Raw genomic sequence first — 13,466 nt, forward strand, 5'->3', positions numbered from 1 at the left:
GCCCCGACGGGGGGGCTAGTGGAGCGAATCGAGTCTCACTTGGCTGGGGGCCTGGGAGCCGCCGAGGCCCCCGGTGGGGGTCCAGGGGGCGAAGGCCCCCTGGAAGCCACGGGTATTTGATGAATTATGGCGATTTTTTATTACTTATTTGATAGGCATCGAGTTACTATAATATGACTTCATGCAGGCTATGCTTTCTAATGTTGAAATCAGCTTCCAAAACCAAAACATTTTTAATAAAGCAAGAAACAAAGAGTATGCAATGTAGCGATCTAACTTATTTTCAATCCTCATTCTTGAAAGTGAAATTCTATATTTTGGAAATTTTGCATTAAATCTGTCAACCACGCTGTCATGGTCGAGGTTGCTTCATATCACGATGTATTCCAACAATCATTAGGCTATCTAAATGAGCATTTGTCATAACAGAACGCAAATTATTTTTAATTAGTCTCATTGAATTATTATTATTATTATTATTATTACTGTTGTTGTTGTTGTTGTTGTTGTTGTGATGAAAAGTTAACACAAACAATATGGTGGCTAAACGGATATTACATTTAAATATATTTTTTTATTTGTTTGTTCCCCGACAAAATATATCGTCTTCCCCGGGGTGGGGGGCATAAGCTTCCCCCAGGTGGGGTTAGGCTATAGCGTCCCCAGCCCCCTCTGGCGCCACCACTGCAACGAAGTGCTCATGAATAGATCCGAGCAGTGGAAGGTATCCTTCCTTAGTGAAATCTTGGACAAAACAGTCTAGGCTAGCATAAATAAATTTTTATTTCCACATAAAATAACAAATGAAATTACTAGATACTGTATAAGAAAATCAGTACCAATAATAATTAGCTTCCTTAACTTAACACAGTTTCTCACGATTGTTGAAAAAAAATAGGCCTACTTGAGTGAAAGTTATCAAAGACATATGTGCAATTCCACCAAACAGCACATAACGTTGTTCTACTCGACCAGCAAACATAGAATCATCGGGATCACTTTAATAATTAGCCAAGTTTTAGTTGTTACACTAGTGGGTCTGCTAACTAAAGGATAGAATGAATTTTCTAACATTGTACTAATAAATTCTGATGTTTTTTCATGCAAGTTAGACATTAGGAGGTCAATCTTAAAATCGCCACAGATGCAGTTTTATTTTCATTATTAATGGTTTCCAGTAATTTTAGCATTTATTAGGCTGATTGGTAATTCCTGTAAACGATAAATAACACCTAAAATTATATTTTTTGGGTTTTGCATCAATTTCTATTTTTAAAAATTCGGAATTTTGAGAGATAAATAAGAAATAGAAATAAGGTCATATCTTTGAGAGTATTGTAATCTCTGGCCAAGGTATACAGCAATGCCACCTTCCGATCTTTCTGTTCTTGAAGAGTGAAGTAAATTGTAACCTTCAATTTTGTAAAAAGAGAAATTTGTTTTTAAAGAGTTAAACAAAGTTTCAGTGAAACAAAGAGCTGTAAAATTGTGGGATAAGGCACTAACAAATTCAGTAATTTCAGGAAAAAAAATGTTTAACAAGACTACGTGAATTTAGATGGAAGATGCTAAATTAAGGATTAATACTAACAAAATTTGAAATAAAACTATCAATTAGTTCAGAATTGCATTTGACATTGTCGATAATGAGCTCGTCTATCGCATATTAGACCGTTTAATTTCAGATCAAATGGATTAAACTTAAGAAAATTTAATTTGTTGAAATAAAGTTTGTGATCAAGAAAAAAGAAATTTATTTCATGCACAAATTCACTATCATCATGAAATATACTGTTAAATGGAAAAATCACATCTTTACAGTGACATGCAAATCCATTCTGTGGATGGGGTACATGGAAGATGTGCCACGGATTTTACAAGCAAATGCATTTAATGTAACCAGTTTTTAAGTGTTTCAAACACAAACTACATACCATTGTTAAATGATATCGAGATTGATTAAAAAATACAAGAGGATCTGCCTAAAATTAATAAATGAAAACAAACAAAGACATAAATGATGGTTAAATAAGAAAAGTGTGTACACAAGTAAATAAATGTATGATGTAGTAGTACACCACAAAAATAAAAGTAAAACAATACAATACATAATTTAATAACAGATATAGCCATCATTTTATTGTAACGGATGAAGAATGTAGTATATACAATTTGCACCGCAAAAGTAACCTTCCTTTCGACTTCAAAATATGATTATGAGAAAATAAAGAAAATGCCTGAAATTCTGATAACGGAAACGAGTAGGTGATATTATTTTTTGTTTAGTTAGCCTTTCGAGAAGAGTGGGCCCACCCAAGTGAAATCAAACAGATTGAATGGTATATTGATATTGGTATTTGCATTAGGCCTACTTTAATTAGTTTATTCAGCGGCGGTCATTTCACTTTGTAAAAAGGAGAAATCTTATTCTATTTAATTTATAATGTTTACAAAGAACAGTATTGCCTCGATTTATACAGGATTGATAAATTCAACTGATAACAAGAAACAAATAAATGTGAGAGACGTAACTTACAGGAACTGAATGACCAAATTGGGATAGTGAATTGATTGTAGACCTAAGCCAACTTACGTCCGGGTATAAAACAAATGTTAGGCCTACGTAACAATTTTTTTCTCCACAGTGACAGTAAACATTTAAACTGGACATAATTGCTCAAGGAAATATCCTTGTATTTCCAGAATGGATTTTATTTTCAGTGTTTTTATCACGCAAGTATAGGCCGAATATATATACTTTAAAAAAAATAAATATCTGATATTTCTATTAAATTAAAACGAACTGTCTAGGCATTGTTCCACTAATAAAATATTCAAAAAGCATATTGTTAATTCTTTTTTTAGAGGGTGTGACACTAATATCCAAAAATGATCAGACACAACTTGATAAAGGAATAGTCCATTGAATTGGGGGTTGCTTAGTCCCTTTCCCTGGATTGTGTTGCTGAGTTCAGAAACCGACAGCGTAAACGAATGTAAACTTCTGCGTTTATCGGACATGCATGTTTTCTTCATTATTTCAATTAATCAGTTGTCAAAAAACCCAAGCGAAGAGACCCGCTTTGTACTTGAACCATGATCATTACCCACAAGTGCCTTGAGTATCTGATAAATAAATGTATTCTGCACTTTACTATAACTTAATTTTTGTGCTTTAAAATGTTCATTATATCAGAAATTATGCTGATTTTTTTTTTTTTAATAATAGCATTTGCTCTGATGTCAACGGTGTCTTCTCAGATTCAAATACCACTTTCAAACAGGTCTTTCAGCTCAGAAGAGGTAATGGCAAAGACAGCAGCCGAGGACGAAGACAACTTCTACGGAGGTATTTAACTCAACAGAATAGATTAATTCGTTATTTTATGAACGCCTTTTTCTTTAGGTACGAAGCACTTCTGTCCCTGGTCATTGGGTCCCCGTGCTTAAGTGTGCTGCTCTTCAGCGCAGGAGCAGCAAACTTACTCATGTGGTACACTGGTACCCATTTAAACATCTGGGTGGAAGGAAGCAATGTAAAGAGAAAGTGCCTTGCTCAAGGACACAAGCGACGTGCAGCGAGACTGCAGAAACACAAGGTTGGGAAACCAAACCATTCCCTCTGCACCAAACCTCTTCTAAAATTTCTACACCCAGTGTAAAAATTATCTATAAAAAAAAATATCATCTCTACTTTACTAATTCAGTTGGGGTTGATGTAGTATGCAACTAGGCCTCTGTAATACAATTCAGATACAAAACATAATAATTTTTCATTGGTCTTCATACATGAAGAGTACAAAGAAATATGGCCTTAGCATTTCAGTTGAACTTTTACCTAGTGCTAAAACAACAATAATAATTATGAGTTTCAAATGATGATGACTTACTTAATCTAATGTCATCTAAATACGTTACTCTGTACTTGTGGGAGACATAATAATTAGTCGCCACGCACTCTCCCCTAATAATAAATACCGTATACTAGTAGCTTTCGATTGCACGATGACGGTAGGGCGTAGGACGTAATGTCGTCACCAAAAGTCATCTGCGCATGCGTTAACGTTGAGTTCACCTCGTCGAGTAAATTCTGGAACGCAACGTAGGACGCCAGGTAGGCTTGTATTTCTTTAGTACTTAAATCATGATCAAGTAATTAAAGTCTTTCTACTTTTCGGGTTACTAAGGAAAACTCTGAGGCTTATTAAAAGAATGATAATAGAGTTTAAAAATGTTATTACATGAATAATGTATCTCTTGTAAATTGCCACGTACATTTTGTAATTTTATATTTTTCATTTTTGGTGTTACTATTTCTGCATTCATTTATCCTAGTCTTGGTCATACATAAATGATACGAATAAAATAATATAGCCTTAGCATTTTAGTTGAACTCCTACCTAATATTTAATACAACAATACAATTTGAGATGCGTTTCAAATGGTAATGAATTTACTTAATCTAATGTCATCTAATGACATTACTCTGTACCTTTGGAGGCATACATTAGTCGCCACGCTCTCCTAAAGAAAAAAAAACATCTTTTTCAGCGTCATACGTACAAGGCTAGTATTTTTTTTAGCATCTTAAACATGAACAGGTAAAGTCTTTCTACTTCTTATATTCTATAGACCTGGTTAAAAGAATGATAATATAGCCTAAAAGTGTTATTTACATGAATAATGTTTCTCTCTAATGTAAATTGCAACATTTTGTAATTTTTCATTTTTACTGTTACTATTTTTGCATTCGTTGGTCATCATACATAAATGGTACAAAGGAAATAATATGGCCTTAGAGCATTTCAGTTGAACTCCTACCTAATATGTAAACAACAGTAAAATTTGATATGAGTTTCAAATGATGATGAATTACCTAATCTAATGTCATCTAATGACGTTACTCTGTACTTATGGAGACATAATAATTAGACATCACGCTCTCACCTCAAAAACCTTCTTTATCAACGGTCTTTTTTATCAATGGTACAAGGCTTGTATTTCTTTAGTAATATTATCAAGCGAAGTCTTTCTACTTTTTCTGTTCCTAAGGAAGAACTCTAAAGGCTGGTTAAAATAATAAGAGTGTTTAAAAATGTTATTCATGAATAATGTATCTCTTTATTGTAAATTGCAACAATTTGTAATTTTATTTTCTTTTTCTTTCTTTTTTTTTTTTTTTTTTTTTTGACTATTTCTGCATTCATTGTTCTTATACATAAATGGTACAAAGAAAATAATATAGCCTTAGTATTTCAGTTGAACACCTACATAATTACTTAATTACTGAGCTTAAAAGTATTATTGTATGGATGATGTACCGTATCTCTTTACTGCGAATTGTAGCACTTGAAACGTAGAATCAATTATGGCCTTACTCACGTTTGTCGTTTTTCGGAGTTACCAAACTCATATTTTATTAGCGAATAATTAGTGGATCCTTTGGTTTTTGTGAATTTCTATTTTCTGTTTTTCATTTATTGTTACTTTTTTCATTCTGACACTTTAAACAAAAAGCTGTTGTTTTCCTGTTTGATGAGGACACTACTGAATTACCATTGGAAGTTAAATACCGCATACGCCTATCTCATACTCTTACGGATTTTGGAACTTGGTATACCAATGAGGTCTACCCACCATTTGAGGAAATAGGACCAAGGGTCATCAAGTAAGTTTATTTACTTATATTATAATACTTTAACATTAGCGTAGCTCCACCGACAAGGAGTATTTAAACACCCGCTGTTTTATTCAGTACCGGTATTTTGTATCAAGCTCAGGGCGGATTTATGTAGTGCTGTATAGTTTATTATAAAATCATGGAAAAAAAAAACCAATACAACTACTTTACGGAGATTGATGTATAATCATCTTCGTTGTTGAACGTGGCAACGGATAATTAAATTCCTCTTTTTTAACGTTTGTGCATTTACACATCTTGCAGCATTGCTGCAAGACGTTTTATATGGTTATCTCTATCATATTGAATGCTTGCACATATAATCATGTGTCCTTGTTTCTATAGCTACACATGATAACTGAAATCTCATCAACGTTTGTATCCAAATGTACGTTATAAACAGTCTATAAAATGTCAAACTAATAAGGAAGTGTTTTGCATCTGCTTTTTATCGAATCACTTCCATCGTGAAAGCTGGCTTAATTTATACAGCAAATTACGGCATATTCTAATGGGATCACCGTTGAAGGAACTGTTGCCTAGCAACTGTGTGATACACATTAAAAATGATTAAAATATGAAGCAATATTTAAGCATATACCAAAATTCAATTTATATTGTAAAAATTATGGCTTAAAATTGTATACAATGATTTCTTTTCTTGTTAGCGACTACAAGAACAGATTCTTAAGCATTCAGTTCGCATTGGATCGTGTCATCACGATTGCTCAATCCGTAAACCATGATCCAATCAAGGCTGCAACATTAAGTCTCCAAATGCAGGTATTTAAATTTATTAACTGTTATATTTAGCCATGATTAATATATTATGAATTCTCTATCTAAAAAAAAAAAAAAACACGTTATGGAAAGATATTCATTAGGCCCTATTATTAATACAGCACTACTGTTGATATGCACGTCGTCATTATGTACTGTATTACATTAATGATAATCAGACAAAAGCCACCAGGCCATGGATTGTAATATTTTCAAAATTGGGTTGGACAATAGTACTTGAATGTTGATGTCTTTTAATGTTTTAAATTCTCTATAAGTGACTTATATATGTTTAATGTATACATGTATATCATTTTGTTTTGATATTATACTGTATCATGATTATTGCAATAAAATTGAAAACAATTCAGCTAATACAATAAACAGTATCATTAACAAGAGCAATTCATGAAAACACCCTTTGTCAGACATAGCCTATTAGCTGATCACTTCTGTAGCTTTTGTCGTATAATAATAATAATAATATTTAATATTTGTATGATGTTGTTTGCTTATGTCAATTTACCTTGATATTTGCATTTATATGATTCATACATTTGTATCATCATTATTTTTAAATTATACTGTATTATAATTATTGTAATACTGTTGGGAGCAATTCAATCAATAAAATAAACAATATCACAAAAAAGAGCAATTCAAGAAAACACCCCCTGTCTCATATTTTTGCAGCAATTTCCGTACCCAGACTACAGGGAAGACGTCTTCATCTCAACCATTCAGTTCCTGTTACCCATTCTCATGGTTCTAGCTTTCATTTATTCATCTGGAACCATTGTAAAGGTTTGTATTCTTAAGCCCTGAATTCAGACTATCAAATTGCATTTGACAGAAACATGTGGCATGCCAAATATACGTTATTACAAAATATGTTATTACATGCAAACCTTCAAACAATGCCAAAAATATGGTCATGATGATACCACATAATGACCAGATATATAGGCACATTATGACATGAAAATAAACAAGATTTTTGACAGAGCTGAAAACATACATCAGCATCAATCAACAATATTATCCACATCTTGCCAGTTGCTGAAAACACTTTTAAAAAGACATTATTCAATATGGCTCAATAAAAAATATTAAAATATTAAAACTAAAAGATATGACAAATACATACTGCATGAGTTGAGTAATTACATTGAGAAGGTATTCACACTGAGAAAGTAGTTGCATTGAGTTTGAATTAACTACGGTACGTTTCAAGGTATATGACATGGAAGGAGAATAATGAACGATTTAAAGTTATGTTCCGGAGGAAAAAAATGATATATTGTACAACTGATTCTTCTAGGTCATCTATCTATTTATGTTACCTATATGCATTATTAGTCTTTTTATAATAGTAAATTTATATCTAAGGGCTGTTTTTTTGTAGTGTACAGGAACGTATTCTGCAATTTTCAAATCGATGTCCTTGTTTGCTTGTATTATGGATAACTTGTCTCTCACTATGTGCATACTGCGACTTGGACTGTTTATTGGCTTTCTGTAAACTAATTGGATGAATTTACTCGCAAATATTAGAAAACCTGGTGTTATTAAGTTTTAAACTTAAAATAAATATTTGTTTTGTTTTTTTAATTAAATAATGACGAGGGTGACATTTTATTATATTTTGCGTAATTTATATTATGTTTTTTTTAAATATTTGTGAGAAAGTTAAGTAAGAAAATGAATGATATAATTGTGTTTCTATTTCTTATTTAGAAGTATTAATATGTCCAAAATAATAGTAAAATAATTTAATAATTAGAAATTAGCATAGATCATGTCGGCTTGCATTGGTTTCTATCATTCTGTCTTATATGAAAATGCTTATCATCTTTAGGAACTCGTAATTGAGAAAGAAACTCGTTTGAAGGAGAGTATGAAGATGATGGGGTTGGCCAATTGGATCCATTGGTTGGCCTGGTTTGTCAAGTCCTACACATTTCTTCTCATTTCTACCATACTTATTGTACTACTACTTAAGGTTTGTGAAAATATATTATTGTCATAGTGATTTATTTGTATTTTTAAAATGGGATATACTTAATGTGATTGGATGATGTCAAATATGAATTAATCTCTTCCGGATTTCGACATTAGACAGAAGATGAAAATTATTATCATATTTGTAAGTATCACCCGTGAAACGCTTTTATTAAGCTATAATATCTCATTATATATATATATATAATATAATATAATATATATAATATATATAAATCATGTTAAGCTGTACTGAAGATATATAAATATAAACAATTGGTAAATGATAGAAACAGGGCTCTTTTTTAGGGACAAAATTAATGATGTTATAATCGTATTGTTGTGTGATGACAAGGCGAGCGTCATATCTCATACCACGAAGACCTATCAGTATTGTCACAGGTTCTATCCAGCCAGATACACTTTAACGAACAACTGTATAAAGAGAATATAAAGGAATGATTCTAATGTCTATTTGCATATCTAACCATTTGTATGTAAATGTAAAAATATCGCAATTACTTAATCAATTCGAATATCTGAAGCATATTGTTTTTTTTGTTCTTTTTTTTGTTTTTTTTGGTTTTTTTTTTTTGGTTTATTTATTTTTTTTTTTGGTTGACAAACTGTTGAACAAGCCTGTGTTACTTATGATACATTGAATCAATTATTAAACTGCCTTTTAATACAACATCCGGGTTTGGAACACAAAATGTTCTTGTTCTTTAGTGGTAACTTGTCTGTTTTTTTTTAAATATTTTTCAGTTCGGTAAAGTGTTTGAGTATAGCAACGGGATAGTGCTGCTTTTGTTTTTTATGCTATGGATGTTCGCCAGCACCATGTGGAGTTTTATGATCAGTGTGTTCTTTTCAAAATCCCGCTTAGGATTTATTTTTGGATTAATTCTTTGGTACCTTAACTATTTACCAGTACAATTCTTGGACTACAATAAACAATCAGCGTAAGTAAAACGAATATATAAAAATCTTAAAAGTGATATAAATATTATTGTTATTATCTAAACGATTTGTTTCCATACAATCGCTACACTGTCGCTACAGTGTTTTCAGTTAGCAGTCCCCGACGCAATTGAAGAGATTCCCCGATTCGACCGACCAATTAGCATCACCGAAGCTGTCGGCAATAGCGTGTAGCAATTGTATGGAAACCAAGCTTAACTGTAAAATTGAGCTAATAGCTTTAATTACCTACTTTATATTAGTTCTCAATTAAATTTATTTATACGTATAGGGTTACTTCTAATAAAATAAAATAAAAGTAAAAAAATATAATCATACACACCAACAGAACTGCCAAAAAGCACCGTCCTTGCAAAAGAGTGTTTGTAAGAATGTTGGTCATATGTGACCCAAGACCATAAAACGGCTGTAAACTCGCATCAACAGGTTTCGAGAAAAAGGGCCAAATAGACAGTATAACATGTAATTTGAGCAATGTGATTATGTCGTAAATATACACCTAAATGAAGGAAATCCTTGAAACTGTTTCATGACTTGTTGATAAAGATTTGGGAAACAATCCTCTTGCCCTCTAGAACGAGGCGCCATTTGGGACATTTATCTCTTTAAATAGGCATTCTGTTACTACAGAAATAATTATGTATCACAGAATTATTAATAATAATAATTATTACACACAGTATACACACTGGGAAATTCGGACTGGGTCCCCGGGGACCGCGGCTGCCATAGCTCGGCGCAAACTACCCCACTTACTCCACAACATGAAACGGTCACAGACTGATACATACTTAACTCTTCTTCGAGGAGCGGAGTGTTATTATTATAAAAGACTCGAATTCAATACTCGATGGAGAGCCGGGTATTGAACCCGGGCCTTGGCGTGCAAGAGGCAGGAGCCTTACCAATTAGCCAAACGCTCAGCTTATTACTGAAACTATTCTGTGTACAGTATTAATTTTGTGTTTACAGAAATAATAATGTGACAGTAATAATTCTGTGGATTACTGTCAAATTATTATGTGTACATAATTAATTCTGTTGTTACAGAAATAATTATGTACCACAAAATTATTACTGTCACACTATTATGTGTACATAATTAATTCTGTGGTAATACAGAAATAATTATGTACCACATAAATTACAGAATTAAATATGTACCACATAATTATTTCTGTAACAACAGAATGCCTATTTAAAGACATAATTAGTAGTGTCCCAAACGGCGCCCCGTACCTGGCAGTGAAGCGGGCCAGAAATGACGTAGATTGCGGTTGAGTACATGTTAAGAAACTAGTCGTGGTTATTGAAGCTTTTAAAAATATTGAGACCAACAAAACAATCATCTGCACTATTTTCAGCGATGTAAAACTAAAACGTATTGATGAAGTATATTCACACAACGTCATTTAAGTCGTATACAAAACAGTTAAACAACTTGAAAGAATCAAACAATAACGTGCGTATCGACATTAAAATTGCTTTAGAAATATATCTTCAAAAGTAATTTTCTAGAGCATAGCACCATGGTACGGACTATATTTACTGAATGAAGAAAATAACCTGCCTATGTTGTTTTAGTTAGACTCTACCCTTCCCAGTCGGAAAGATCAGACCTGATACCGTCGACATGGCGGCACCACTGGGTACACATTAATAGTATTGAGAATAGTGTAACGTTGCTTTCGTTCTAGGTGGGAGAATGCGCTATATTTAAACAACCATTAAATTTAACATTTAGTATAATTTAGCATAATTTACCATCAGCCCTTGGCATAATTTGATTTGGATCACTGGTCACAAAGAAAGGTATAGGCCTAGGCCTAGCATTCAATTAAGTATTGCGGACGCATAAACGCTAAATGTTTTGATTTTAAAGAAGATAGAGAGTAGTTAATTTGATCTACCAGGATTTTAATGATAGAACCGGTAGTTCGAATGGAGGAATTATTGTCTTGCTTAAACAGCTTACCACTTACCCGTGCTACAATGTAGCTTGTAACAATAGAAATCCTGATCATTTTACTTGTAAATACTTGCATAATTCTGAAAATGTTGTATTTTTTAAAAATGTTTATAAATTTATGAAACAAATCCGGTTCCCACACCCCCACCCCCATAACCCATCCCGTTACTTTTTCATCCACACCCCGACAAAACACTCTCTCTAACAAGGCTTGACGAATAAAACACGTGTTATGTCTACTAAATTCATCAGAACAATATGGATGCCATCAGTACGTGGATGTTTCAGCTTTATAAAAGTGTAACTAATTTCCCCCAGGGTATCACTAATTAACTCCCTGGGGTATCGACTTAAAAGTAGCAGATTTCTGTTCCCCAACCTATTTCCAGCAAATCGTAGAAAATTTCATCGTAATAGCTCAATGGGAACTGTGTCTTTGCTGAGGAGTTTCTTTGACTGCTGCTGTGATTTTTCTTCACTTTCTTCAGTACTTTCAAAGCCCTTTTGCTCAGAACTTTATAGGCCAGTTTATAAAGAGTAATTGTAATTTAAAATAGCTTAACTTCACACATAATTGTTCCATTAAGGTCATTTAGCTCTCATTATAAAGTTAATGATGTGCTCTATTCATTTACATTAAAAAAAACAACATTTTGATAGAGTACGAGTTTACAGCCTTTTTGTGATCTTGGGTCACATATAAGCATTTATGCATTTCAACGGTCCAGGAATACAACTATGAGTTGAGTACAAGCAACGAATTTAGAATATATTATTGTCTTTACCACGTAAACTGTTTACCAGTGAATGTAATTTTCTGTAATTTGAGAGATATAGTTACTTATTTATGCAAATTGAACTCAGTAGTATGAGGTGTGTCTATTTTCAGAACTATAAAGACACTTGCTTCACTCTTGTCTAATACGAACATGGCGTTTGCAATGAATATCTTCGCACGATATGAAAGTCGGGGAGAGGGCATCAGTTGGGAAAACATTAGCGTAACCCCATCGCCAGGTGACAGTTTCAATCTAGGCGTATGCTTTATCATGCTTATGGTGGACAGCCTTATCTATTTTCTGATCATGTGGTAAGTCTTATGTCTTCTGGTATAATATATATTACTGCTTGTGGTACACCACGTAGATAGTTCTGAAAAGAACTGTTGTTGGTTGGTTGAGAATATATCTATTATATATGTATATACAATACAATGCAATATACGTTATTTGCAACTAAAACAGTTGAATTGCACATACAAAAGGAATTTAAATATATACATATATAAATATACATATATATATACATATATATATATGTATATATTATGTGTGTATGTATATATATACATATATATACGTATATAAATGATTTATATGTATATATATAACATATATGAATATTCAGCTATATATAAGATATAATATATTTCATTTATATTTTTAATATTGTTGTATATATATATATATATATATATATATATATTATTCAGAATAAAGAGATTGAATGAATGAATATATATTAGTTTAAAATTTATCCATATGATCACTATACGATTAAAGTTCTGGTTTTCCGGAAAAACAAAATGTTACAAGAAGTAGAATGTTATAATTATAATAATTACCAAAAAAAAGGATAAATAAACAATCAAAATACTTGTTAGGAAACAAGTAATTTTGACTTAAATAATTTGGAATTTTTCTTAATAGGTATGTTGAACAAGTGTTTCCAGGACAATACGGTATACCGCAGCCCCTGTATTTCCCCCTTCAAAGGTCCTACTGGTTTGGACCATCAGCGCATGGAGCGGATGTCAATCCAAATTTCGAAAACGGAGTATGCTATTTATTTGTTTAAACATTTCTTTCTTTCTTTAAACACATTGTTGGTCACGAATAATTCGGAAACCATATAGATATTGTTATTTGGTTCACGCACAAATGATATATAAAGATTTCAATAGCTCGTTAGCATTATATTATCGAAATATGTTTTCAAATATACTTATTGGATTCTTCCCACCAAGTTATCAGTAATTTGGTGACATTTCCAATA

The 13,466-nt window shown here is 32.2% G+C and overlaps 1 protein-coding gene across 3 annotated transcripts in view; it reads left to right on the forward strand.

The window, feature by feature from the left end:
• LOC117114513 (ATP-binding cassette sub-family A member 3-like) overlaps positions 1–13,466 on the forward strand; it is a 44,361-nt gene that overhangs the window by 8,114 nt on the left and 22,781 nt on the right. For all 3 annotated transcript variants that reach the window (XR_004446379.1, XM_033258188.1, XM_033258189.1), the window contains exons 6-13: positions 3,230–3,349; positions 5,518–5,668; positions 6,349–6,463; positions 7,154–7,264; positions 8,319–8,462; positions 9,227–9,423; positions 12,301–12,501; positions 13,121–13,247. Coding sequence is in view for 2 of the 3 variants with exons in the window: in XM_033258188.1 (XP_033114079.1) it covers positions 3,230–3,349; positions 5,518–5,668; positions 6,349–6,463; positions 7,154–7,264; positions 8,319–8,462; positions 9,227–9,423; positions 12,301–12,501; positions 13,121–13,247 (1,166 nt within the window). In the remaining variant the exon portion in view is untranslated. The remainder of the gene's footprint in view (positions 1–3,229; positions 3,350–5,517; positions 5,669–6,348; positions 6,464–7,153; positions 7,265–8,318; positions 8,463–9,226; positions 9,424–12,300; positions 12,502–13,120; positions 13,248–13,466) is intronic.

This window comes from Anneissia japonica, unplaced genomic scaffold (assembly GCF_011630105.1).
Source record: "Anneissia japonica isolate Jap-2015-1 unplaced genomic scaffold, ASM1163010v1 scaffold284978_len400890_cov162, whole genome shotgun sequence".
In the NCBI taxonomy this organism is placed as follows: Eukaryota; Metazoa; Echinodermata; class Crinoidea; order Comatulida; family Comatulidae; genus Anneissia; species Anneissia japonica.